Source organism: Onychostoma macrolepis, chromosome 10 (genome assembly GCF_012432095.1).
Source record: "Onychostoma macrolepis isolate SWU-2019 chromosome 10, ASM1243209v1, whole genome shotgun sequence".
In the NCBI taxonomy this organism is placed as follows: domain Eukaryota; kingdom Metazoa; phylum Chordata; class Actinopteri; order Cypriniformes; family Cyprinidae; genus Onychostoma; species Onychostoma macrolepis.
This window is the reverse complement of record NC_081164.1, coordinates 925,578-951,944: the sequence shown is the minus strand read 5'-3', so window position 1 is coordinate 951,944 and position 26,367 is coordinate 925,578. Positions and strand designations below refer to the sequence as shown.

At 40.6% G+C, this 26,367-nt stretch overlaps 1 protein-coding gene across 1 annotated transcript in view; it reads right to left on the bottom strand.

Moving 5' to 3' along the window:
- Positions 1-26,367, bottom strand: part of LOC131548785 (fibrillin-2) — a 112,599-nt gene that overhangs the window by 77,999 nt on the left and 8,233 nt on the right. Inside the window, exons 8-26 of the mRNA XM_058790358.1 lie at positions 21,982-22,107; positions 19,487-19,639; positions 18,516-18,743; positions 18,297-18,434; positions 17,958-18,077; positions 17,122-17,247; positions 16,756-16,878; positions 16,486-16,608; positions 15,254-15,406; positions 13,171-13,224; positions 12,267-12,392; positions 11,824-11,949; positions 10,936-11,055; positions 10,602-10,739; positions 8,872-8,922; positions 8,639-8,764; positions 4,077-4,304; positions 3,837-3,962; positions 3,417-3,545 (exon numbers count right to left, since the gene is read on the bottom strand). Coding sequence (XP_058646341.1) covers positions 3,417-3,545; positions 3,837-3,962; positions 4,077-4,304; positions 8,639-8,764; positions 8,872-8,922; positions 10,602-10,739; positions 10,936-11,055; positions 11,824-11,949; positions 12,267-12,392; positions 13,171-13,224; positions 15,254-15,406; positions 16,486-16,608; positions 16,756-16,878; positions 17,122-17,247; positions 17,958-18,077; positions 18,297-18,434; positions 18,516-18,743; positions 19,487-19,639; positions 21,982-22,107 — 2,514 coding nt within the window. The remainder of the gene's footprint in view (positions 1-3,416; positions 3,546-3,836; positions 3,963-4,076; positions 4,305-8,638; positions 8,765-8,871; positions 8,923-10,601; positions 10,740-10,935; positions 11,056-11,823; positions 11,950-12,266; positions 12,393-13,170; positions 13,225-15,253; positions 15,407-16,485; positions 16,609-16,755; positions 16,879-17,121; positions 17,248-17,957; positions 18,078-18,296; positions 18,435-18,515; positions 18,744-19,486; positions 19,640-21,981; positions 22,108-26,367) is intronic.

Here is a 26,367-nt window from a genome sequence, read left to right as displayed (position 1 = left end):
TGAAGTCATCACTTTTGTTTATATAGCACTTTTTACAATACAGATTATGTCAAAGCAGCTTTACAGACTTCAGCAGGAACATAGTGCGTTGATAATGCAAGAGGACGATAGTAAACACTCAATTTTTCAGTTAAAGTCAGTTCATTACTGGTTTAGTGATGTACCTGTCAGTGACTTACCTGTGTTATGCTTACCTTGATTTATTCCTGCCATGTTATTCTTACCTGAAGATTATTATTATTATTATTATTTCGTTTGTTATGCTTCAAGTTAGTAATGCTGATAAACTTTCAATGTCAATTGTGTTTACCTGGAAAGCTTTCAGTTTATCATGTGGACAATAAATTCTATATTATGTTTCCAGCTGGGTGCTCCCCGGTTATGTGAAGCCTGTCTGGTTTGTTCAGTCTTGTTGAGAGCAGCGTCTGATGTGGCTCAGCAGTCCGATTCTAGCCTGACAGTCTCTGCCACAGGTGTTGCACACAAAATCGGACGGCTGATGGGAGGTCTGGTTCTGGTTCTGCTGCCTCTGTTTCCTCCATTGTTGTTTGTCCTCCAGTTGCAGGTTCCTCTTCTCCTCGCCCCTTTGGACTCCCTCCCGAATGACATGACACCAGTGTCCGCGGTCGGTAGCTACCAGTTCCCAGCTGTTTGGGTCGATGTCAGTCAGCTTCATGTCGCGTTTGCAGACATCCTTGAAGCGCAGCATTGGGCGACCCTTTGGGCGGTGTCCCATGACCAATTCACCGTACAGGAGGTCCTTGGGGATGCGTCCATCATCCATACAGTGCACATGCCCAAGCCATCGCAGTCGACGCTGGCAGAGCATAAGGCGCATGCTGAGGGAGCCTGCTTTATCCAGGTGGTTCTCCTGTCTGATGTATGTAGACCAGGTCTCACTGCCGTACAATAAGGTACTAAGGACGCATGCCTGGTACTCCTTGAGCTTAGTTTTCACCGTCAGCTGGTTGTTACCCCACACTCTCTTGTTCAGCTTTGCCATGATGGTGGTGGCTTTGGCGATGCGTTTGGAGATCTCGGCATCGAGTGAAAGGTTGCTGGTAACTGTTGAGCCCCGGTAGGTGAACTGGTCGGTGATCTCGAGCTTCTCGTTGTCGATGCAGATCGATGGTGGTGCAAGGACACCCTGGCCCATGATGTTGGTCTTTTTGATGCTGATAATCAAACCGAACTCCCTGCAGGCATGAGCGAACCGGTCCATCAGACTTTGAAGATCTTCTTCGGTGTGCGAGGTCAGAGCGGCATCATCTGCGAATAGCATCTCCCTGATGAGCACTGTCCGGACCTTGGTCTTGGCCTTCAGATTAAACAACTTCCCATCGCTTCTGGTGTGCAGATGAACACCTTCTTCTGAGTCCTTGAAGGCAAAGTTGCCGAACAATGTTGGCGCAAGGGCACAGCCTTGTTTTACGCCGCTTCTGATGGTGAAGGGTTCAGATGATGCGCCATCGAAGTTGATAGTGCCCTTCATATCGTCGTGGAAGGAGGCAGTGATGCTGAGTAACTGTGGGGGGCAGCCGATCTTCTTCAGCAGCTGGAACAGGTCTCTTCTGCTTACAAGGTCAAATGCCTTGGTAAGGTCTATGAAGGCGGTGTACAATGGCATTCGTTGCTCTCGGCATTTCTCCTGGAGCTGACGCACTGAGAAAATCATGTCCACAGTGGATCTCTCTGTCCTGAACCCGCACTGGGATGGTCGGCGAGGACCTGTAGGCGAGCAAGGACCACGCGTGCCAAGATGCCCATGGTGCTCAGAAGAGAGATGCCGCGGTAATTTTTACAGTCGCTTTGGTCACCCTTGTTCTTGTACAGCGTGACGATCTTGGCATCGCGCATGTCCTGGGGGACCTTACCTTCTCTCCAACACTGACACAGGAATTTGTGAAGTGGCTCAAACAGGGCTGACTTTCCATTTTCTGTAGAGTACAGGTCAAGGAAGTGTTCAACCCATCTCGCAAGCTGCTTGTCCTGGTCTGTGATGGTCTCTCCTGTCTTGGATTTCAGGGGTGTGCTCTTCTTCACCGGTTTTTCTGTTGCTTGCTTGATGCCCTCGTACATGCGTCTGATGTTACCAGTGTCTGAGGCTTGTTGGATGTTGCCTGACAGCTGAAGCCAGTAGTTGTTTGTGCAGCGGCATGCTGTTTGTTGGACCTTGCATTGTGCAGCCTTCAATGCTTGCAGATGTCTCTGACATGGATCATGTTTGTACTCTTGTCAGTGCGCTGCGTTTGGTGTTGATGACAGACTCCATTTCAGCGATGTTAGCCTCATACCAGTCAGCATTTTTGCACTCCTTCTTGCCATAAGTCAGCATGGCCGCGCTGTAGATGGTACTGCGGACAGAGTTCCATCTGTCCTCAGCATTCTGTTCCTGGAAGTTAGTCAGTGTCAGGACATCTTCAAGTCTCATGATGAACTCGCTGTTCATTGTCTGGGTAGGCAGTCTTGCTGGCGTTAATGCGAGGCTGACCCTTTTGCTTGGAGTGGTAGAGCTTTCTTGGTTTCAACTATACTCTGGGGCGATCAGTGAGTCATCGGTATCGCAGTCAGCACTGTTGTAGGCTCTGGTATTGCAGACACTGTTCAGTGAGTCGCGCCTGGTGATAACCAGGTCCAGCTGATGCCATTGTTTTGACCTGGGGTGTCTCCAGGACACTTTTTGGCATGCCTTATTCTGGAAAAAGATGTTGGTCACACATAAGTTGCGTAGACAGCAGGAGTCTCTGACCATTGTCGTTCATTTTGCCTACGCCATGATGACCTAGAACATTTGTCCATGCCTCTTGGTCTGCGCCCACCCTTACATTAAAGTCACCCAGAATGTAGACATGCTCTGACGATGGAAAATTACTAATGGTTGCATCTAGTGTCTCATAGAACTGGTCTTTTGTTTCTACTGTAGCCTGAAGTGTTGGACCGTAAACGCAGATGATGTTGACTGGTCCCTCCTCTGTTGAGAGACACAACTTGAGGATTCTCTCTGTGCCATCTGCTGGTGGTTCTATCATCTGTAGCAGTGTGTTCCTCACAGCAAAGCCTACCCCATGTTCTCCGGGTTCATCTGCAGTTTTCCCTTGCCAAAAGAAGGTGTAGTGTTCCTCCATTAGGGATCCATTGTCCGTAACCGTATCCACAAGGCAGTGGAGGTTTGGAATCAAGGTTTACCTTCCCCTAGACGAGCTGCCTTCCCAGGCTGACGAGTCCCATCTACCCGAAAAAGTATATATATATATATATATATATATATATATATATACTTTTGAGGAATAAGGCTTTACATATCTTATCTTGACCTGTTTAATTTATTAATATATCAAATTTTTGCACAGTACATAAAAATCAAATAAATAATGAAAAAGTAAAGAATATATTAATATCAATGAAGTGTCACTCACCCATGCAGTTCTTCATCATCATAAATCCACTCTCATAGCCAGGAAAACAGTCACACTGAAAACTGCCCAGTGTGTTCACACACGAGCCATGACCACAGACATCAGGAGAGATCACACACTCATCAATATCTGTGAAAATTCACATGCACATGTAGAGAAACATTAAATGCTTTATCATTTTCAGCTAAATGTATGCAGAGAAACTCAAAGGGCAGCACAAACAATCTGAAAATGACGAAAGATGCATTTATTCAAATACACCAGTCTATATCGCTGGATCATATCGGGAAGCACAATATTTGATACCAGAATGCAACTCAGGGGTCTGTGGTAGCACCATTATCATTCATTACTGTCATTGTTATTGTTTACTGATGAAGATGATTTGCTATTTATATCTTCACAGACACTCCAAATTACCTGTGCAGTTTCGCTCATTGGTATCCAGAGCAAACCCACTGTCACAACGACATCTGAAGCTTCCAATGGTGTTCCGGCATTTTCCATGAATACAGATGCTTCGGAAAACTTTACACTCATTGATATCTGACAAAGAGGGCATTGCATAAACGTCATTAAATTAACATACAGCATATATGAACTTCATGACAGCAGATACAGTGGAATTAAAATACTCCAGAGCAGCAGTATTTATTGGACCTTTATAGACAGTTCTGCCAGTGAGCATGTCTCCTTTGTTGGCAAAGCCTGGTCCTCTCGGGCACAGAGCATCAAACTGGCTTGTGCCAGGCTCAGGGCACAATTCACAATCTCTGCCCCAGGCCAAACCCACCGTACAGCAACACACGTCCATACGGAAGCGTCCCAGCACTGGCAGCAAACACACGTCTTCATCATAGGTGAGGAAACAGGGCTCCGAACGAACATCTGGGGAACAATAGACAAAGAAAGAACATTTCCTTCCAATATTTTGCATCACTTGGTGCTTAAATGGTACAGAACAACCTCAGCAACTGATGCTTTCCATCATAGTGCTTATCTTCTCGCTTAACATAACATAAATGGCATGCAGAGACCACTGCCATGTTAACTACATTTTTTTGTTTACTCCTTTTTTACTACAACACAATACACAAAAGAATGAACTGCATACAAGAATGCCTGCCCACATTGTGTTGTACTCACTTCAATAACAATGTTACATACTCTTAACATGAACAAAAGGTGCATCTCTTCTCTTTTTTTTTTTTTTTTACATTTATATTAGGGGTGTCAAACGTTAACGCGTTAACGCATGCAATTAATCAAAAAAATTTTAACGCGTTAATATTTTTTTTAACGCAGATTAATCGTTTGATAAGGTTTGACCCCAGCTTCTTTCCGTGGTTGCAGCGGAAGGTTATCTATCATTGTGTGATGAGGGTACAGCGAACCAGTGTTGCCAGGGTAACGGCACAAGTGGGCTATTTTGAAAATACAGTCGCGGCAAAAATTACAGAGCCGTGGTTTGTGGTTTTTTGGGCTACTTTTATAATGTACGGCGGCCACCCAAAGTGTATATAGACAAATAAAAATAAAAATAGATCATTTTACTAATGTGTATTATACTTGGAATTTTTCCCTGGCAACTTAAGAACGGAGAGGCGGTTAACATCACAAACAACGTGAGTTTCAGCAGAGCAAACATGTTAAGGCTTTTGCACAGCAGAAATTAACATGACAACAGCCACTATAGATTATATAAGACAATAAATACATGATTACGATAGGATATGGTCTGTATGTGATTTTTTTTGTACATCTGAAATGCTAATTTGTGCAGCGATATAAAAGGCTATGAATAGCATATTTTAACAACAGTAAACAACCAAATTCTACATGTGATCGCAAAAGGAAGTTATTACAAACACTTGATGGTGGTTTGAAGTGAGTTCTGAGTAAAAGTGCACTATTAATCTCATAAATTGTCTTATGTAGCATGATGCTAATGTTATTTTGTCATAATACTTAACGTAAGGTCACACTTTTGATAATAGTTGGGTAAATATATGCTGGGATTGAAGCGATGTGGCTTGGTAAACGTTTTATTGCCAGTTTAAAGGCTGATAATGGCTGAATAAAAACAAAACAACAATGATAAAAGAATAATAAGGATTATTTCTCATACCTGGCGGAAATGTGAAAGGTTCTGTTTCCTTATAGTTTGTCATGCATTTCTTTTTCAACACATTTACAGGTAAATCCTAGTATGTTAAATTTGTGATTAATCATAGTCCATGACTGTGATTAACGCGATTACATTTTTTAATCGATTGACAGCACTAATTTATATATATACAGAATGACACAATTATACACCTGTGTAATACAATACAAACAGCCTGCATTTATTTGATCCAAAGTACATCAAAAACAGCAAAATGTTGAAATATTTTTACTATTTAAAATAACTGTTTTCTATTTGAATATATTTTAAAATGTAATTTATTCCTGTGATCAAAAGCTGAATTTTCAGCATCATTACTCCAGTCTTCAGTGTCACATGATCTTCAGAAATGATCTTCCTTTCCTGTAGCTCAAATAGTAGAGCATGGCGCTAGCAACGCCAAGATCATGGGTTCGATTCCCAGGGAAAGCAAGAGCTGATAAAATGTAAAAACTGTAACTTGAATGCAATGTAAGTCGCTTTGGATGAAAGCATCTGCCAAATGCATAAATGTAAATGTAAAATGTAGAAAGCATTCTAATATTCTGATTTGCTGCGTAACATGTTTTTTTTTTTGTTTTCTCAACAATGCATGTCTAATCAACTCCTGACAAACACATTTTAATTAATATTTGAATGGTCTTGACTCGTGTGAGTCATTTAATCATGTATTATACGTATTTGGAAGGCTTTAAACAATATAATGTTAAATGCGCTATATATTTTCATCTTTTTTTTGTATTTCTAAATCATGGCACAAAATAATCCAACCTTCTGCATGTGATAAACAAGTTAGGTCAAACATAATCTAAAAAAATAATCAAACAGAAAGCAGAATACATTATCTATAATATACAGTATCTCACAGAAGTGAGTACACCCCACACATTTTTGTAAATATTTTATTATATCTTTTCATGTGACAACACTGAAGAAATGACACTTTGCTACAATGTAATTGTTTTGAGTGTACAGCTTGTATAACAGTGTAAATTTGCTGTCCCCTCAAAATAACTCAAAACACAGCCATTAATGTCTAAACCACTGGCCACAAAAGTGAGTACACCCCTAAGTGAAAATGTCCAAATTGGGCCCAATTAGCCATTTTCTCTCCCCGGTGTCATGTGACTCATTAGTGTTACAAGGTCTCAGGTGTGAATGGGGAGCAGGTGCGTTAAATTTGGTGTTATCGCTCTCACTCTCTCATACTGGTCACTGGAAGTTCAACATGGCACCTCATGGCAAAGAACTCTCTGAGGATCTGAAAAAAAGAATTGTTGCTCTACATAAAGATGGCGTTGGCTATAAGAAGATTGCCAAGACCCTGAAACTGAGCTGCAGCACGGTGGCCAAGACCATACAGCAGTTTAACAGGACAGGTTCCACTCAGAACAGGCCTCGCCATGGTCGACCAAAGAAGTTGAGTGCATGTGCTCAGCGTCATATCCAGAGGTTGTGTTTGGGAAATAGACGTATGAGTCCTGCCAGCATTGCTGCAGAGGTTGAAGGGGTGGGGGGTCAGCCTGTCAGTGCTCAGTCCATACGCCGCACACTGCATCAAATTGGTCTGCATGGCTGTCGCCCCAGAAGGAAGCCTCTTCTAAAGATGATGCACAAGAAAGCCCGCAAACAGTTTGCTGAAGACAAGCAGACTAAGGACATGGATTACTGGAACCATGTCCTGTGGTCTGATGAGACCAAGATGAACTTATTTGGTTCAGATGGTGTCAAGCGTGTGTGGCGGCAACCAGGTCATGAGGAGTACAAAGACAAGTGTGTCTTGCCTACAGTCAAGCATGGTGGTGGGAGTGTCATGGTCTGGGGCTGGTTGAGTGCTGTCGGTACTGGGGAGCTACAGTTCATTGAGGGAACCATGAATGCCAACATGTACTGTGTCATACTGAAGCAGAGCATGATCCCCTCCCTTCGGAGACTGGGCCGCCGGGCAGTATTCCAACATGATAACGACCCCAAACACACCTCCAAGACGACCACTGCCTTGCTAAAGAAGCTGAGGGTAAAGGGGATGGACTGGCCAAGCATGTCTCCAGACCCAAACCCTATTGAGCATCTGTGGGGCATCCTCAAATGGAAGGAGGAGGAGCGCAAGGTCTCTAACATCCACCAGCTCCGTGATGTCATCATGGAGGAGTGAAAGAGGACTCCAGTGGCAACCTGTGAAGCTCTGGTGAACTCCATGCCCAAGATGGTTAAGGCAGTGCTGGAAAATAATGGTGGCCACACAAAATATTGACACTTTGGGCCCAATTTGGACATTTTCACTTAGGGGTGTACTCACTTTTGTGGCCAGCAGTTTAGACATTAATGGCTGTGTGTTGAGTTATTTTGAGAGGACAGCAAATTTACACTGTTATACAAGCTGTACACTCACTACTTTACATTGTAGCAAAGTGTCATTTCTTCAGTGTTGTTACATGAAAAGATATAATAAAATATTTACAAAAATGTGAGGGATGTACTTACTTCTGTGAGATACTGTATAATCTAATAGACAACACAATCTTTGCCATGTAATTTGTAATAAGTGACAGACTAGCAGTGTCTACACTGCAAAAAATGCTTTTCTTACTTAGATTTTTTGTCTTGTTTCCAGCCAAAATATCTAGAAATTCTTAAATCAAGAAGCATTTTCTAGGCGAGTAAAAATTATTGTCTTGTTTTCAGTAAAAACAACTCAAAATTAAGTGAGTTTTTGCTTGAAACATGCAAAATAATCTGCCAATGGGGTAAGAAAAATAATCTTATATCAAACAGAAAACAAGATTATTTTTCTTACCCCATTGGCAGATTATTTTGCTTGTTTCAAGCAAAAACTCACTTAATTTTCAGTTGTTTTTACTGAAAACAAGACAATAATTTTTACTCGCCTAGAAAATGCTTCTTGATTTAAGAATTTCTAGATATTGTGGCTGGAAACAAGACAAAAAATCTAAGTAAGAAAAGCATTTTTTGCAGTGTATCCAGCAGTGATTATGTGCTACAAACAATACTGAAGTGTGGTTTAGTGATTGTGGCTATGGTGAGGGTGACTCACCCACACAGACACGTCCAGAGACATCCAGCGTGAGACTCTCTGGACACTGACATTTAAAAGATCCTCTAGTGTTCACACAGTGTCCATTATGACACACTCCAGGAAACACCTCACATTCGTTTACATCTACACACACAGAGATGGGGGGCATTGTAAGGAACCTGGTGAAGTTAAGTCAAAATCAGAGAATTTACAGATTATGGGTCAGTCACTTCATTATGAGACTATTTCACCTTCACACGAAGCCCCTCTTGGCCGAGCAAATCCTCGTTCACATACAGGATCTGTGTACATAAATCATCGCTGAAATATTATTCAACTCTATAACCAAAACACAACTTCAAACAAAATGGATATCAAAATCTTTTTGAATAAATATCAAAATATTTGTTTAAGCATACAGTATAATAAACTTAACAAGCTGGGGTTGAATAAAGGTGGAAATAAAATAACTGGCTCTTTCTGCAAACACTTCTGTATACACTTATTAAGCCCTCAGGAAACAAAACACGATTAACAGAGCAACCGCTGAAATGACAAGATCTGACCAAGAACAACTAAGAATGAGGGCTATATACATAGAGAAACACTAGGGACTAAACAAGGGAACTAAGCAGACACAGGTGTGAAACATAAGGGCAAATCAGAAACCATGGAAACAGATGAACAAGGACAGGAAACTGAACTGGGAACAGTGTGAAACTAACAGGTGGAGACAGGGCGGGATCAATCCCTTTTGGGTTTCCTCTGCTATGTTGCTTTCATGTTATTTCAGGAAGGTCTGCTGAAGCGTACCACCTTGTGGCACATGGCAAGGCATATTCAGAGGCAAAACAGGCCTATGGAGCTCCACAGAGGGCGTCTGGACTAATAAATGGAAAAATCTTCCTTGCTGCTTTGATCTCACACTCTGACCAGTGAGGCAGTTGTAGGAAAGTTTACAGAGCTTGGGTTTCAGTCAGCAGCCTTCAGAAGATATATCCTTCTCTAAAGGGGATGTGAGGGCTGAAGGTTACTCCCTTAGAGCTGATGCAAGGCAAAGTTATGTAGGGCAGTATAGATTCCGTCCACTTCATTCACCTTCCTCCTCAACAACAGCTGCGCTTTGAAGTAGGGATGTTTGCTCCCATTTGGATGGGGCCTCTATTATAGCCCTGGTTCAACAATGCTAATAAGTAGAGGACGTCTGCTTGCGGAACCATCCCGTCTTGTTATCTGTTGCATACTATTTTCTAGTGCTAAAAGAAAAAGGAAAAAATGTGCCTTGACTTCCCTGACCCGCCATGACAAAAACTGTTCTTTTAAATTGTAATAATATTTCACAATATTATTCACAATAATATTCACTATATATTTATTCACAATAATATTCACAACATATTTCACATATTGATACTCTTAATGTGGTATGATAGATTGCTGAATAGGCACCTCTGTTCAAATGGCAGAATGGAGCACGAGCAAATGCAATCATCCTTCTTTAGTATTAATTACAGTATGAAATAAACATGAATGAACATCAGAAGGTATGTTGAAAGAAACAGTACTGAAATTAATCATGTCTTATGTGATTCAATCAGTGTTTTCACCGCAGAAAGATGTCAATAAAACAGCTTGTTAACAATGTCACATAGCATTAGATTTACCTCAGGAAAGACGAGTGTCCACAGCTCGTTAGTTTGCTAGAGAAATGAACCAGAGAAGAGCCTTTCGCTAAATATATGCACTATATTAGCCCATATCTTCATCGTATTTTACTGTTCCTGTTAGTGATGTCTTAATTATTTACTGTATGTTTAAACAAATCTGTCATGAAAACAAGTTATAACAGCCAGCCACTGTGTAAATGGTTCCCTATACAGATTGCACAAAACATTTTTGTGTACTGTTACACCACTAGTAGTGTATAGTACACTACAGTAGCACTAAATAGCTCTGTGAGCGAGCAGCAGTGTTTTCATACCGCTTTGACACGGTTCACACGGGCTGCCCCAGGCTGCTCCCAGCGTGCCACAGCACTGAGACCTCAGCGTAGCTCCATTCATGTTCACTTCACAGCGGCCGTCCTGAAGGGTTAACCAACACGAGCCCTTCAGACTGTCTGTGGACACACAACCCAAACTCACACACAGAAACAGACCAGGACAAAGACACAGCAGCCAGTGTGCTTTTAACAGAGAGAAATATGTAAAAAAAAGAAAAAAAAGAACGAGTTTTAAAATTATTTTCCAGCATAAATGTGAATTATGAAATTAAAATCATGAGAGGTGGGTGTGTGATTTAACATGTACATTTACCAACACATAAGAGTCCAGTGGAGTCCAGTTTACTTCCTAGTGGGCACTCACAGGAGAAAGAGCCTGCACTGTTCTTACAGACTCCATTAACACACGGGCTGCTCACACACTCATTCACATCTGCAGAACACAACACTCAATGGTCATGCCGCTCAAACGTTTGGGATCGTTAGGATTTTCAATGTTTTTCAAAGAGGTCTCTTCTGCTCACCAAGGTAATGTTCATGCAGGAAGTGTTCTTTATTAGAATGATTTCTGAAGGACCACGTGACACTGAAGACTGGAGTAACGATGCTGAAAATTCAGCTTTGATCACAGCAATCAATTATGCACATAGAAAATAGCTATTTGAAATTGTAATGCTATTTCACAATATTACACTGCAAAAAATGGCTTATCTTACTTAGTATTTTTGTCTTGTTTCTAGTCAAAATATCAAAATATTCTTAAATCAAGATACCTTTACTAGATAAGCTAAATGACTTAAGATATTTAATTAAAACAAGTAAAATTATCTGCCAGTGGGGTAAGTAAAATATTCTTAAAAGAAGAGTATTTTACATACCCCACTGGCATATAATTTATTCTTAAAATATTCTTAAATCAAGATTTAAGAATAAATTATCTAGTTTTAGAAACAAGACAAAAATAAGATAAGCCATTTTTTGCAGTGTACAGTTTTTACTGTAATTTTTATCAAATAAATGCAGCCTTTGTGAGCAGAAGAGATCGTTACAATGCACTGTAGTGATCTGCTTCAGCAGACTGGTTAGGGCATGTAAGGCATGTCTCCTTTCAGGTGGAATACTGTAAACACCTGCTTCTGGAATTTACAGCACATTTCCACACAGATGCTGAAGGGACATGTAAGAGTGGGCTGTAACTGACCGTCACACGTCTCCGAGTCGTGTCTGAAGGTGAATCCAGCCGGGCAGGTGCAGCTGTAGCTCCCAGGCACATTCCTGCACAGGCCGTTATCACAGAGGAGACTGTTCACCACACATTCATCCACATCTGCAAACAGAGGACGCTGGGTCACGAAACACCTCACATAACATCTGACTTATCTAGTCCACATCATACATCTAAAAGTCCATGGACTGTTGATTTGTTTTTTACAATGTACTACAATGTTCTTTATGGAATCAAAAAACAGATATTTACCAGTCAAATACATACCTCAGACATTAAATTACAAGCTATACACTGCATTAACACAAGAATGGTTGCTGCACACACACTGAACTGTCACAGTGATTGTGAATCTCCGAGAGGCTGTTAGTAGTCTGAGAGCTCATACACTCATCTGTGCATATTAAAGGTCAACTGACCCAGACAGTTTCTGCCAGTCTGGTCACTTTCATAGCCGCTGTTACAGACGCAGCGGAAACTTCCTCTGAGATTCTCACACACTCCGTTAGAGCAGATATCAGGATCCAGAACACACTCATTAATGTCTGTCTCACAAGAAAATACAAAATATTATAAGGATTAAAACCTGGTTATGGGAATGTGAGAAGTCTGTCCTGTAGTGAACACACAGTGTCACATGAGGTTATGACAACATACTGAATGCAGTACTGCAATATGAATGAACTACATAGATTCGCTAGTGTAATCTAGTAATAAGGCTGGAATACACTACATGACCTTTACATTCTGAACAGATTTAACACTTGCCGACTGAGGATCACACAATTTATTCATATCCGACTTCCAAGTCATTCCAAACTCAAACTCAAGAAGAAACATTAAGGATTGATTGTAAAGTACTATTACTCGTTTATAAATCACTCAATGGACTAGGACCTAAATACATCGCAGATAATTAGGATCGAGTCAGAAATACCAAGGGTTCACTCCAAACAAGAGGCATCTGCTTTTAGCTATTATGCCACCCGCAGCTGAAACCAGCTTCCAAGAAGAGAGATATATTTACATGTTTACATTTAGTCATTCAGCAGATTAGAGATATGTAATTTTATTTAATTTCAGTTCATGTTTTATATATATATATATATATATATATATATATATAGTCTAAATTTTAGTTGCCTATAATATCCCTGAAGTTGACCTGAGCCATATGGAATTATAATTTGAATCATAAAATTTTCCTGCAGCTAGTTTCGAGTCACGCGGACTGAAAATCAGAATAAAAACCATGTAATGCATTCCAGCCTTTAGCATGTCACTGTCTGTAGGGTAAAACATGAAGCATGATATCAGACCTACCTTTGCCATCAGCAGAAAACCCAACACCGCTCACACACAAGGCCTGGAACTCAACTAGAACAGCACATGACATGACAGCAGTGTACAAAACCTCTCATCCGCGTGAAATTACAGAATCATTTACAGACTGAGCTTCATCAGATTCGTCTGAATAAACTGGACAACACAAATGTATTATGTGTGAGAATAAAAGCAGCTACAAGATAAATGACAGGAACAGTGGATCATAATCTTCATTAAATATTCAGGTAAAAGAGATATTATGGGATCAGATTACCGACAAAAGTATTGAAAAATAACAAGTGTAAAAACAAAATTTAAGAACGCAAGTAAAAATATATTGCACAAGATTTAAAATTGAAAGCAAAGTTTTCAGAATAGCAAACAATGGTCACGGATCGGAAAATAATAAGTAAACAAAAAATTAATAATGCATTTTTAAATATAAGCATGAATAAAAACTTTAAACATATTTAAAATCATATTGCACAAAATTGAAATATTAATGCAAAATTATCTGACTTGCTCACAAAATCATGTTTTCCTTGGTTATATTTCTGTTTTTTTCTATATTTAAATTTTTTTAATGTTTATGCTGTTTTTCCCTTCGCGCTTGTTTCCACGTTCTGCGCTTGCTTTTCCAAATGTTGCGGTTAGAGTTTCATGTAAATCAGGGCGGGTTTAAGCGTCATCATTGGTCCACTAGTTCTTGATTGACAGCTCTTCCTCTAGCCAATCAGTCGAAGCGGTGCGTGGATGTCACTCCAATGCGCCTCATTAGCGCTCAGCGTGTACAGGTGAAAATGTTTAACTGTCAGCTGGGTAACATCTTTCTTTAGCTTTAGTGCATCAATAAGAAACATCAGTTTTAAATTTCCAAAAATCCCTTATTTGCAAATATTGTAAAAATTCAGTGAGATTTTAATATGAAAAAAGCTGTTTTAAAGGTGGTCAGACCGGATTCTTGGCCACACGTCACTTTTTTGATTTGATTTGGATTTTATTCTATTATTTATTCTATTTTATTCTACAGGACACTTGATTATATGTGTCTGCCTGTCACAGCTGTAGGCTACGCCTGCCTGGCGATCCAGATCCTGATGGAACTAGTAGACCAATGATGACGCTTAAACCCGCCCTGATTTACATGAAACTCTAACCGCAACATTTGGAAAAGCAAGCGCAGAACGTGGAAACAAGCGCGAAGGGAAAAACAGAAATAAAAATATAGAAAAAAACAGAAATATAACCAAGGAAAACATGATTTTGTGCGCAAGTCAGATAATTTTGCATTAATATTTCAATTTTGTGCAATATGATTTTAAATATGTTTAAAGTTTTTATTCATGCTTATTATATTTAAAAATGCATTATTAATTTTTTGTTTACTTATTATTTTTCGATCCGTGACCATTGTTTGCTATTCTGAAAACTTTGCTTTCAATTTTAAATCTTGTGCAATATATTTTTACTTGCATTTTAAAATTTAGTTTTCACACTTATCCGTGACTGCAATACTTTTGTCGTGAATCTGATCCCATAAAATATATTTGATGTGCTCTGCACTGATGGGATGCCAGGCAGAAGACTGAGCCGTTTATTAATTATCATTAATTTAGTTATGGATGCCTTAATTAAGCAGAGCTGGTTTTAGCAGCAGTTCATTTCCATTTGTTCTTAATTTTGGTTTGGTTCTGCTCCCAAAACTCTCTCATTAAGAGTAACAGCGCATGAAAAATCAACAGCCTGAAGGGAAGAATGAGGTTTAGTTTGCTGTAAACTGCAGTGTGTTTTACTCCCATATGCCTCAGCACAGAGTCAGATCTACCCTGGACATTCACGCATCAACAAATCCCAGCCTCACACCATCTCAAACCAATGTCTTCTCACGAGAAATGTGAAAAAAAACAAGCTGCAAGACTGAACCAGACTCAACACTGTCGACTCAGGCCTGTACAGATCACCAGACGCAACCATACTGTAGCAAACAGATATCAAAAACCGTCCTCTAACCACCTCAGATTCTGAAGGAAGCTTTGAAGCAGCTCTTCACATACAGCTGTAAAGTGTTTAATCGCTGTACCTGAGTGTTTGCCAGGGCAGGGGCGGCACGGCTCACCGAAGCCGTAGTCAGGGTTGGCACAGCAGCACTGAGACCTGGTGACAGACCGCTGGATGAGCCGCGCACACCAGCTTCGTTTCACAGCCCCGTAACAGGTGCTGCGCATGTGTGTGTCTGCAGCAGAAATATGTGAGGAATACAGTCAAAACTGTGCCATACTGCTACAGAAACACACAAACCACTGCCCATGGAGCACACATGCAAATTACAGACTATGAGAAACCCTCAAAGATCTAAACCTTCAAAAGAGTACCTGTGTAGAAATCCTTGTGAGGCATTTTACGCCTTTTTAAAGGTAAATGCTGCTGCTTATCATATAGAGTTTTTTCTAGCTGTTAGAGTAGGTTTTCCTGTTGTCTTAATCAAATCCGAGTTTTGGTGTCAGAGAAATAAAAAATACACAAAATAAGGACAGGATAAACACAAAAAATATAAATCATATGAAAGTATACATTTAAAAGATAAATGAACTGGCAATGTATTGAGATTTAGCAAAAATATCTATTATATAGTAATATTTAGGAATAAATACTGCGCTGCTGTACTGAAGTCAACTGTTTTAAGAGAGTTATTTCTGTCTTTAGCTTTAGTGCATCAATAAGAAACATCAGTTTTAAATTTCCAAAAATCCCTTATTTGCAAATATTGTAAAAATTCAGTGAGATTTTAATATGAACAAGGAGTCCTGCAACAGAACGTCTGATCTCATCATCATCGAGTTCATCTGGGATTACAGGAAGAGACTGAGACTAAAGCTTATGACCAAAGACAACCTCAAAAACTGTGTGCAAAGGTATACCTGGGAAAAAGCTGTTTTAAAGGTGGTCAGACCGGATTCTTGGCCACACGTCACTTCACTTCACTTTTTTGATTTGATTTGGATTTTATTCTATTTGATTTAAAATAACAACTATTCATGGCATTATTGTTTAACTGGTAATTAGAGAGAACTGCAAGTGATTTCTTTGTAACATTTGCTACAATTAGCATATGAATAAGCCTTGTTTTGCAGGGTGTGTTTAACTTAACATGCACATGGGGCTGTTTGCACGATTATTCCTAGTGAATTAGCGTATTGCCCAATTAAGAGACAGATAGCCCGCTCAAGCAAATCAGTACACTTTATTCAGGAATTTAATAAATCAGGGCCTATGTGTACAAAATTATTATAGTGCATGCAAGTGGGCTCTTACCTACACATGTGCGGCCATCTATTCCTATGGTAAGACCTGCGAAACACTCACACCTGAAAGAGCCCTGTGTGTTCACACACCGTCCGTTCATACACACACCTGGAGTCCGGCACTCATCAATATCTGTGTGAGACACACACACATAACAAAACCAGCACAACGCCTGACTCTAATCACAAATATCCTACTGCAAGCATCATGCATATGTTATAATTGTCATTTTTACAGATGTCATCTTTAGAAGAAGGGAAAGAGTTTGTCAGAGTTTACCTGTACAGTATCGTCCGCTGGAGTTGAGGCTGAATCCAGGTTTACACACACATTTAAAGCTGCCATCTTCATTAATGCACATGCCGTTAAGACACATGTCTGTGGCGGCACATTCATCGTGATCTGATTGAGAATGAAGGAGACTCTTACTGTAGGAGCTCATGCAGATAACTGAGAATTCATGCTTTTCACATCACATCCTTTATAACTGCCCACCCTGAGATTCACATTATTTCACATTGTGTTCATTTGACCCTAATTTAATTTAATTGGATTATAGCAAAACATTGTGTGTATGTGTGTGTAGTAAACTATTTCAGGTAACTGCTATGGAAAAGGTTGACCATGTTCTGGACAATGTCTTACCTATGCAGTTTTTCCCGTCGGGTGTGAGCTCGAATCCTGCGTTACAGATGCACTGAAAACTGCCCTCAGTGTTGAGACAGCGGCCGCTCTTACACAGCAGCCCATTCTGAAGACATTCGTCAACGTCTACAAAACAAGAATATCACAGCTTCACCATATTCTAGCCAAACTATTCATATTGGTCCTGCAAGATCAAAACCATTATGGAGATTATGCACACATTCAATCCCATCATACCCTGCAATTAGAGTTTTCTTGAATTAAACTGTGTATGGTGGTTTTGCGACAGCTTTATAGCCCTTTGTGGCAATATTTACACCCAATTCCAATTCTCTCACTGATTTCCGTGCTCTTCTTTCTCATGTAGTGAATTCAGTGACATTGACTATATAGTATATAGTCAATGTCACTGAACAGGGAACAGTGGTAACGGCACGTCTCCGGGGCCTGCGGTGGAGCATCGCTGGTGTGATCAGCCGTAAACATCTCTTCAAAGTCTCAGAAGCAGGAGTTGCAAAACTGTGGAGGACTTGCTCTTAGATCATAGAGGTGCACATAAAAATGTCTTATCACAGTTTATTTGATGCTGTTGTACTAACACTTGCATGTGTTTCTAGCTGGTCCACTTTTTTTTCTAATTTTAGACACTTAGGGATGTTTTCCACACAAAAATTGACATTTATGTTGAATTTTTATGAATCGTTATGAAATATAGCTTTGTAATTCAAAAGCAAAGCAATCCAAAATGTTGCCATTTAGTTTATTCATATATTTGTATAAGGTGCCACTGAGAACACTAAACTATACACCGGTGTGAACTGTGGGCTGATTCTCACCAGCGCAGGCCTGTTTGTCAGGAACCCTGAGGAAGCCTGCGTGGCATCTGCAGCAGTAGGATCCAGGAGTGTTGATGCAGTCTCCATTAGTGCAGGGCTCAAACACACACTCATCTACATCTGTGCGCAAAACACACAACACTCACGGCAATCAGTGAAGGTTACTGCTTCTCTTGGTTCGTTTTCTAATATGCCTTTTGAGGCTCTTTGAGATGTCAGATCAGATTCTGAATCACGCTTAAATTAGTTTTTTGATAGTGAGCAGCTGAACACAATTCATGTCTGATTCATGAACATTTGCTTTGTAGACGGATGGGCTGCAGCGTTGAGGTGAATGACCTGAACACTGTCCTCTGCTGTCCTCTCTGTATCCGCTGTTACAGTCACAGCGGTAGTCAGAGCCCACCGGTACACAGCGTCCATTCAGACACGGATTCACAAACAGACCACACCTGCTGACCGTCTCATTCATACGCACTGCAAATACAACACAAACTCATCAGGGCCGTAAAAGCAGCTTGAGAGCACTTATTCTTGGGTTTGTTGGGTTTTGCTCACCGACAGCAGGACGCTGTGCTTTAAATCCATGACCGTTCCCTGAGATCCGAGGGATTTGGGGATTGTGATGAATCTGAGGCGTGATGAGTCCATTGTCGTTAAGTGGGTGAAGTATCTGGTCACTAGAGGCAGGATTGAAGCCTCTGGGAAGCTGAGGGAGCATGTCAGGATCCTCTTCACTGAAGCCCCTCAGAGCAGAGCCCACCAGGCAGATCCTGAAGTATTCGTCTGTAGAGACACAGAGCTATCACAGTCTAACAGCCTAAGCAGCATGTCGTCGCCAAAGTGTGGACTCGGAGGACGACTGCACAATACCGTTCCCTTTACTGTCCCAACATTAATCCAGCTATTTGCTTCAATCTAACTACCATTGTAAATAATGTATCTTTCAGCTGTATCTTTGATTGGAGTTATTTTTGTTGGCAGAGCAAAATCAGGCAGTAAATGGCCATACTGCCAAAATATAAGCTACCCAACACTAACTTCTTGTTTATTGAGCTGTTGTATAAAAGCAATATCGCACAATTGTCCTTTCTGTCCGTTACTCCAATAACTTCTCAGAAATGGCCCAAGCCATTGTTGGTAGTTCTAACGGATCCTGACAACAGGACAAATGTAAGAGGAAAGACATTATTGAAGGGTTTTGTTAGGAACTTTGATGAGTCCAGTGACAGTGGCTTTTATTTCTGGAACATTTCCACCAAAATGGTCGATGTCGAATTTTAAAGCTAATAAAATGTATACCTAGAAGGTAATGTCACTTTGAATAGCTTTATTGATAATTTATTGATAATAAATATAAATTAATAAATAACAAAAACAAATAGCAAAGTATGTCTGATTTGAGCCTTTTAATGACACCTTTTACACTTTAATTTAGTTATATTATAAATCAAATGTAATAAAAAAATATATAAATAAAAAAATAAAATAAATAAATATTATATATATAAAAAAGAAAATTGAATCACCTGATCCTGGTACGGGACACATTTGATGAGCTGTGCTTTGACTCCAGCAGCGTCCACGCTCACAGCAGCACTGGACTTTACTGAAGCGTCCGCTGATCTCCTGAGCACAGCGTCCATCCACAACCGACGCAAAACACACGCCTGTGTGCTGCTCTGAAATATACACACAAACACATGCCTATGCACAGTGAGAGAAAGACATCTAGTCCAAAATACTGAACAAAACACAAAGAATAAAGTTCATATTTAGGTGAATATTTGATCCACTTCAAGGTGATCCGCTCGATTAAAGTCTTTTCTACATATGTGTGTCTGCCCTGCATTTACACATACAGCTCAGTCAAGGGTGTTCATATACTTTCTAGCAGTGTGTGTCTCTGGATAATCCTGCATTTATTAGTTCATACTGTTTTAACCAATACATTCACTACACACAGACTTTACCTATGGAAAAGGAAATTGCTTTGAACAGTAACATTGCTTAACATCGGTGCTTATGGATGTGGTTTGTGGATGTGCTTTCATTAAAATCAAAGGACACTGTCAGAATTCCTCAGACAGATGGAGACACACATGCTCTGGCATTGATCTGCAGTTACTGACAGTATAAAGGAGGTCGCAGAGTTCCTCCTGTGTTCATCTGACACCAGAAGAGGCTCTGATGCAGCTTTGCTTCTCTCTCATTTGCCGCTCTGGTTCTTTTTCAATTTCTGTAAGGTATCTCTCTATGGGTGGAAAGCTTTTCTGGCCTGTGTGGCTGTGGCTCTTGTCTTTCAGTAAGAGATTCACATCCCCTCTGTGTCTCCAGCCTTGAGGCAAAATCTTCAGTTAGTGCTCATGAACCCACTGCTCACTAGCCCCTTTAAACAAACTACTTGTTTAGTCTTAGTAGAAGACAGACAGACAGACACAGATAGATAGATAGATAGATAGATAGATAGATAGATAGACAGATAGATAGGCACAGATGGATAGATAGATAGACAGACAGAGGGATAGATAGACTCTGTTTTGTGTAAAAGTAGAAGGGTGCAAACAACAGTTGTGGCAAAAAGCGTCTGAGTGCTGGAAGGACCTGCAGTGCCATCCTGACAGAAGCGGCAGCAGGACAAAGGGTCAGCGCATCAGGACTGCGGTTTGTGAGGACTTCGAGGAGGACAGTGCTTGTTGAACTGAGACTTTCAGTGACTACGGCTCAAAGTCATGGATGCTGAGGACATGGATGGTGCAGCCGCTCATGGAGGAGGACATTCAAGGTGCAGGTGCTGCAGCTCCAGAAATGGACATTGAGGGAGGTAACCCTGTCTCACAGCTTCAGTCCCAGATCTTGGAGTTAGGGCATAGACATGATGTCAGCTCTGGCAAACATGACTAATGTCCATACTAGATCCTATGTGTATATCCCAAGGGAGAGACAAATTGTACCTTTCAGTGGGGATCCAGGTAAAGACTGCCAAAATGTTGATGAGTTCATTGAGGAACTTGGGAAGGTTGTAAGAGTGAGGGGGTTGAATGCTGAAAATCAGGTAGATTTTTCACCTAAAGGGTTCAGTACTAGATGAAATCAGGCTATGTATGGGGAGTGAGGATAAGACCTGTTCTCATATTTGAGGGCAGCTTTCAGGGAAACTCGTAGCACCTCCCAGTTGTTGCACACATTTTATGAACGAAAACAACTGGACGGTGAGGATTTTCGTGATTTTTCACATGCACTGTCATTGATGATAAATGCTACACTGCAACAAGCACCACATTGTGTTCCAGATGTGCAGTTGACATTGAGAGACCAGTTTATAGAAGGGGTGAGGGATTCAGCACTCCGGAGGGAACTGCGCAAGGTGGTTAGAGAGCGACCTCATGCTACATTATTTGAAGTTCGCGAGAAGGCCCTGTTGTGGTGCTCAGAAGAGAGACCTCGTCCAACTAATGTGGCCTGAAACCGAAACTTAGTGAGTGTGGAGGAAAGTGTAGAGCACGCAAGGATGACCGCCACTGTACCAAACGACTTGACTGTATCCCTACGAGAGGAACTGATGTCAAGCCGGCCACATATACAATGCTTGATAAGGTACATGTTATTGCATCAAACTGATAGATTTCATTATGGTTACAGTCATATACACGTATTAATTTCATTTTAAGGTCCAGGGTGAAATAACACTTAATTTCAGTGAATTTAGTCAATTCAAATTGCAATGAATCTTTCTGTGGTGCTTGGCCAATCCAGTTCCATCTCAGGAATTGAAAGAGCAGGTTTTCTGGGCTACTTTCTGTCTGGAAAGCTACACGGGCTGATTATAGGTCGAGGTCTGATAGCTTGTGATGTCTTCCTGAAGACAGAATTCACCACATGCCTCAACAAGTGCTGGACAAAGCACATACACACACACACTGTAATCATTACCAACGTTTCAAAGTCTTTAGTATAAAGCTGGGAACATTCCAGCACGTATACACATATAATAGAGAAAAGAGTCCATCGCTGTCTAACTCACCGAGGCAGCGCGTCCGGTCTGCAGATGGCCAGAATCCAGCAGGACACACACAGGAGAAACTGCCCGCTGAATTCATGCAGCGTCCTCCATCACACACACGCTGGACCGTGGAGCATTCATCCACATCTGAGAGATTTACACATTCAAACACACCACTTTTATTAGCTTAAGTGGGTTTACTGCTCCAGTGTGGCAGGGAAAACAAAAATACAGTGGACAGCTGTACATGAGATGAGTGTCTTTAATGAAAGGCATCCGCTAGAATGTGTATGTTCAGACAGAGCCATTCCTCTGGAGCTCAATTATAACCTCCTGCACGCAAAATACCTGTCATTTCCTGTGTTATTATCAGACAATTACAGTGAGGCTTTATAAATTCTATATTGATGGGATTGTATGCTCTCTCATTTCGTTAAATATGCATTATTCTTTTACTGGCATGCTTACTGAAGTAGAATAACACAGACATGTTCACAAGTCTCTGCGGTCCAAGTCACGTCTCAAGTCTTTGTTCTATTTATTAGCAACAGTTCTTTCAGAACGTCCACTCTCCGTGTCTGTAGCGGATGTTACCTGATCGCTCCGGCGCGTGAATATCCGCAAAGCCACAGGTCCAGACGACATTCCTGGCCGTGTCCTTAAAACATGCGCTCACCAACTAGCTGGAGTCTTTACAGACATGTTTAACCTCTCCCTCTCTCTATCTGTTGTCCCACAATGTTTCAAAACATCCACCATTGTGCCAATACAAAAGACACCCAAAGCTTCTTGCTTGAATGACTGGCGCCCTGTTGCTCTGACTCCCATCATCAGTAAGTGCTTTGAGAAGCTTATCAGAGATCACATCAGCTCTGTATTGCCAGCATCACTCGACCCACTGCAGTTCGCCTACCGCAATAACCGCTCCACCGATGATGCAATTGCCTTCACCCTGCACACTGCCCTTTCCCATCTTGACAAGAGGAGCACATATGTGAGAATGTTGTTTGTTGACTACAGCTCAGTGTTTAATACCATAGTGCCCTCTAAGCTTGTAGTGAAACTCCGGGATTTAGGTCTGAACAATTCTCTGTGCAGCTGGATCCTGGACTTCCTGACAGACAGACAGCAGGTGGTCAGAGTAGGCAGCAACACCTCCTCGCCGCTGACCCTCAACACTGGAGCCCCTCAGGGCTGTGTTCTCAGCCCTCTCCTGTACTCCCTGTACACGCATGACTGTGTAGCCATGCACAGCTCCAACGTCATCGTCAAATTTGCGGACGACACAACGGTGATAGGTCTGATCACCGACGACGATGAATCAGCCTACAGAGAAGAGGTGCACACCCTGGCTAACTGGTGCCACAACAACAACCTCTCTCTGAACATCAGTAAGACCAAGGAGCTGGTGGTGGATTTCAGGAGGCAGACCAGTGAGCACCCCCCACCCCCATCGACGGGACTCCAGTGGAACGGGTCAGCAGCTTCAAGTTCCTCGGCGTAAACATCACCGAGGACCTCACCTGGACTACTCATACACAATCAGTAGTGAGGAAGGCCCACCAGCGTCTCTTCTTCCTCAGGCGACTGAAGAAATTTGGCTTGAGCCCAAAAATCCTCAGACAGTTCTACAGTTGCACCATGGAGAGCATCCTGACTGGCTGCATCACCACCTGGTACGGGAACAGCACCGCTCTCAACCGGAAAGCCCTGCAGAGAATAGTTCAGACGGCCCAGCACATCATCAGAGGTGAGCTTCCCTCCCTCCAGGACATCTACACCCAACGATGTGTGAGGAAAGCACGGAAGATCATCAGAGACTCCTGCCACCCGAGCCATGAACTCTTCTCGCTGCTACCACCAGGAAGACGGTACCGCAGCATCAGGACCCGAACCAGCAGAACGCGAGACAGCTTCTTCCCGCAGGCCATCAGACTGCTGAACTCCAGATAGTAAACGACACTCACCCACCTACCCCTACCCCTCACACTGGATTCCATCTACACACCAGTCACACTGACTCTGACAGCACTGTAGCATGTCTTGCACTGTACAGCTTGGAACAGATGCAGCTCCATCTTCTCTTCTGCACTAACTACTGCACTGCACTTCATAGTAAAACACTAACAGTATACATCACTGTAAGTCAAATATAAAGCTATAAGCAGGGCTGGAAATGGAGTCCGGGAGTAATTTCGGGACGGCGTTTCATCTCCAACTGGTTAGGTTTATTTGGAAATTAAAGTGATTTCTATATTTTATCCATTCAAAAGAATACGAAAGCGATCCCAGTTCTGCATATAAACGTAGCGCTGTGTTTATGGTTCGCTGCGCGATGCCGTCTTTGCCATTTAATACCTGCAGACTGCAGCCAATAGAAATATAGCTTCTCTATAGCTGCGCGTCCTGCTCCTCACAGCACAGATCGTGAAGGCAGACTGCAGTTGGTGTCATTCATTGTAACAAACAAAGTGTAGAGACGATGTAAATAATATATTAAGTGTGCAGTGTAGAGAGCTTCATTCATTAAAATGGAAGTTTGTGAGATAGCGATGAAAGGAGGGTTAAAGCTTTTTAATGATTATAGAGAGTTTGCAAATGTGAAATTGAATTTATACTTATACATTTTTTATTTTATACAAAAGTTAATATTAAGTGACTTACATTTTAGGAACACTGTTGTCTATTTCGCTCTATTTCGTCAACAAAAATATAGTTAAAAAACAAAGTTACAGCTGGGCCTCTGTGCAAGTCTTTGACACAGCGCTGTTTCGTTTATGAATGAATCTTTGCTTTTGAACAAATCTAATGAGTCAATGATTCAATGACCCATTCATAAAGAGAGTCACTTGCTTCGTTCCTAAACGAATCAGCCGTTTGAACGAATCGATTGAATGAATGATTCAGTGACAAAGACAGTGACTTGCTGCCACCTACTGGCAGTTTCTGTTTCATTTTTAAAGTATAAATTGAGTCATTTAATCCATTGAAATTTTATATATTTAAAACATTAATCTCATAACATTGTTATTATGAGATGCATTAATGCCACCTCTGAGTCTTGTCAAAAATTTCTTAAATTCTGTAAATATTGCTTAATGCCACATTTGTGCTCTTCTGTGCCATGCAAAGATGAACTGTTGATGCTGATTTCATTTGACTGGAAACTTATTCTTCTGTTATATCTTATTATTTTAATTGAATTTATTGTTTAGTTAAAATTTTTGGAGAAAAGTTTATACATCTAATTTTTTTGGCACAAAAGATGACATACATTTAATAAAGTTAGAAAAATGACATTACAAAGGTTTAAAAAAAAAAACAAAAAAAAACTTTAAGGAGTCAAATATCAATAGGAAAGTTAACTTCTGGGTCATTCTTGGGATTTGGTAATATTTCAGTCCCCCAGAGTTTCTAAAGTGGTGGTTCACCAAAATGAATTGTTAGAAACTTTTCACAAAACTTTATTTTAATAAAATTAATAATTATTATAATTAATAAAAATAATTATTGCATTTTTATATTCTTAGCATAAAATAATAATCTATCTTGAACCAAGCATTTTGTAATGTCCCTGAGTTTGTACTTAGAAAATTAATAACAAAATATGCATAGTGTCTGTGATTTTTGGCAACAATGAAAGCATTTACTTGTGTTCCTTTCTTGTAAAACATCAGAAACTGTGCCCACATTTTCAGCAGCTGCATGTTGGCCATGCAGATATGTAGACCCAGAAACAAGGGGACAATATGAGAGAGAAACAAAACCAAAAAATTAAATTTAAGGCAATGTAAAATTTCAAATGTGTTACAGTCTTCAACCCCATCACACCTTGTCACATTAATATTTTTAGAAAAATATAGGGAAGACAAAAATATTTATTGCTGATTACCATCTGACATGTTAAGGGCTAAAACAATAAAATTGTGGTTTTAGTTAAAATTTTAAATAAAAAATATTTTTTACAAAAATAAAGAGACTGTAGACACACAATTTGAGTATTTTTAGCTTCAGTCCTATAAAATTGTGAAAATGATGATAAATGTTACATTTGATATCATTAAATTGTTATCAGGAACACAAGAGCAGTAGGTGGACGTTTGTTTTATAACGATTTCTGTGTAAAATCCTTTTTAAACCAATCCCAATTTTGTCCGTTACGGGGTTGAGAAAAAAAAAAAAGCTGGAAAAAACTCAAATTGATAAAAGGTCTTTAATGCCTGAGGTGGAAAAATATGATGAATATTTTTTGGAGGTTTGATATGTGCCTAATGATCTGGGGTATTTAGAAGTTGAAAAACATGTCTATTCCAAGTTGAAATGTTACTGAATCCCAGGAATGACCCTCCTGTCATTGATCAGAAGGTCTGTTCCTATTTTTTTTTTTTTTTTTTTTTTAAGTAGGAG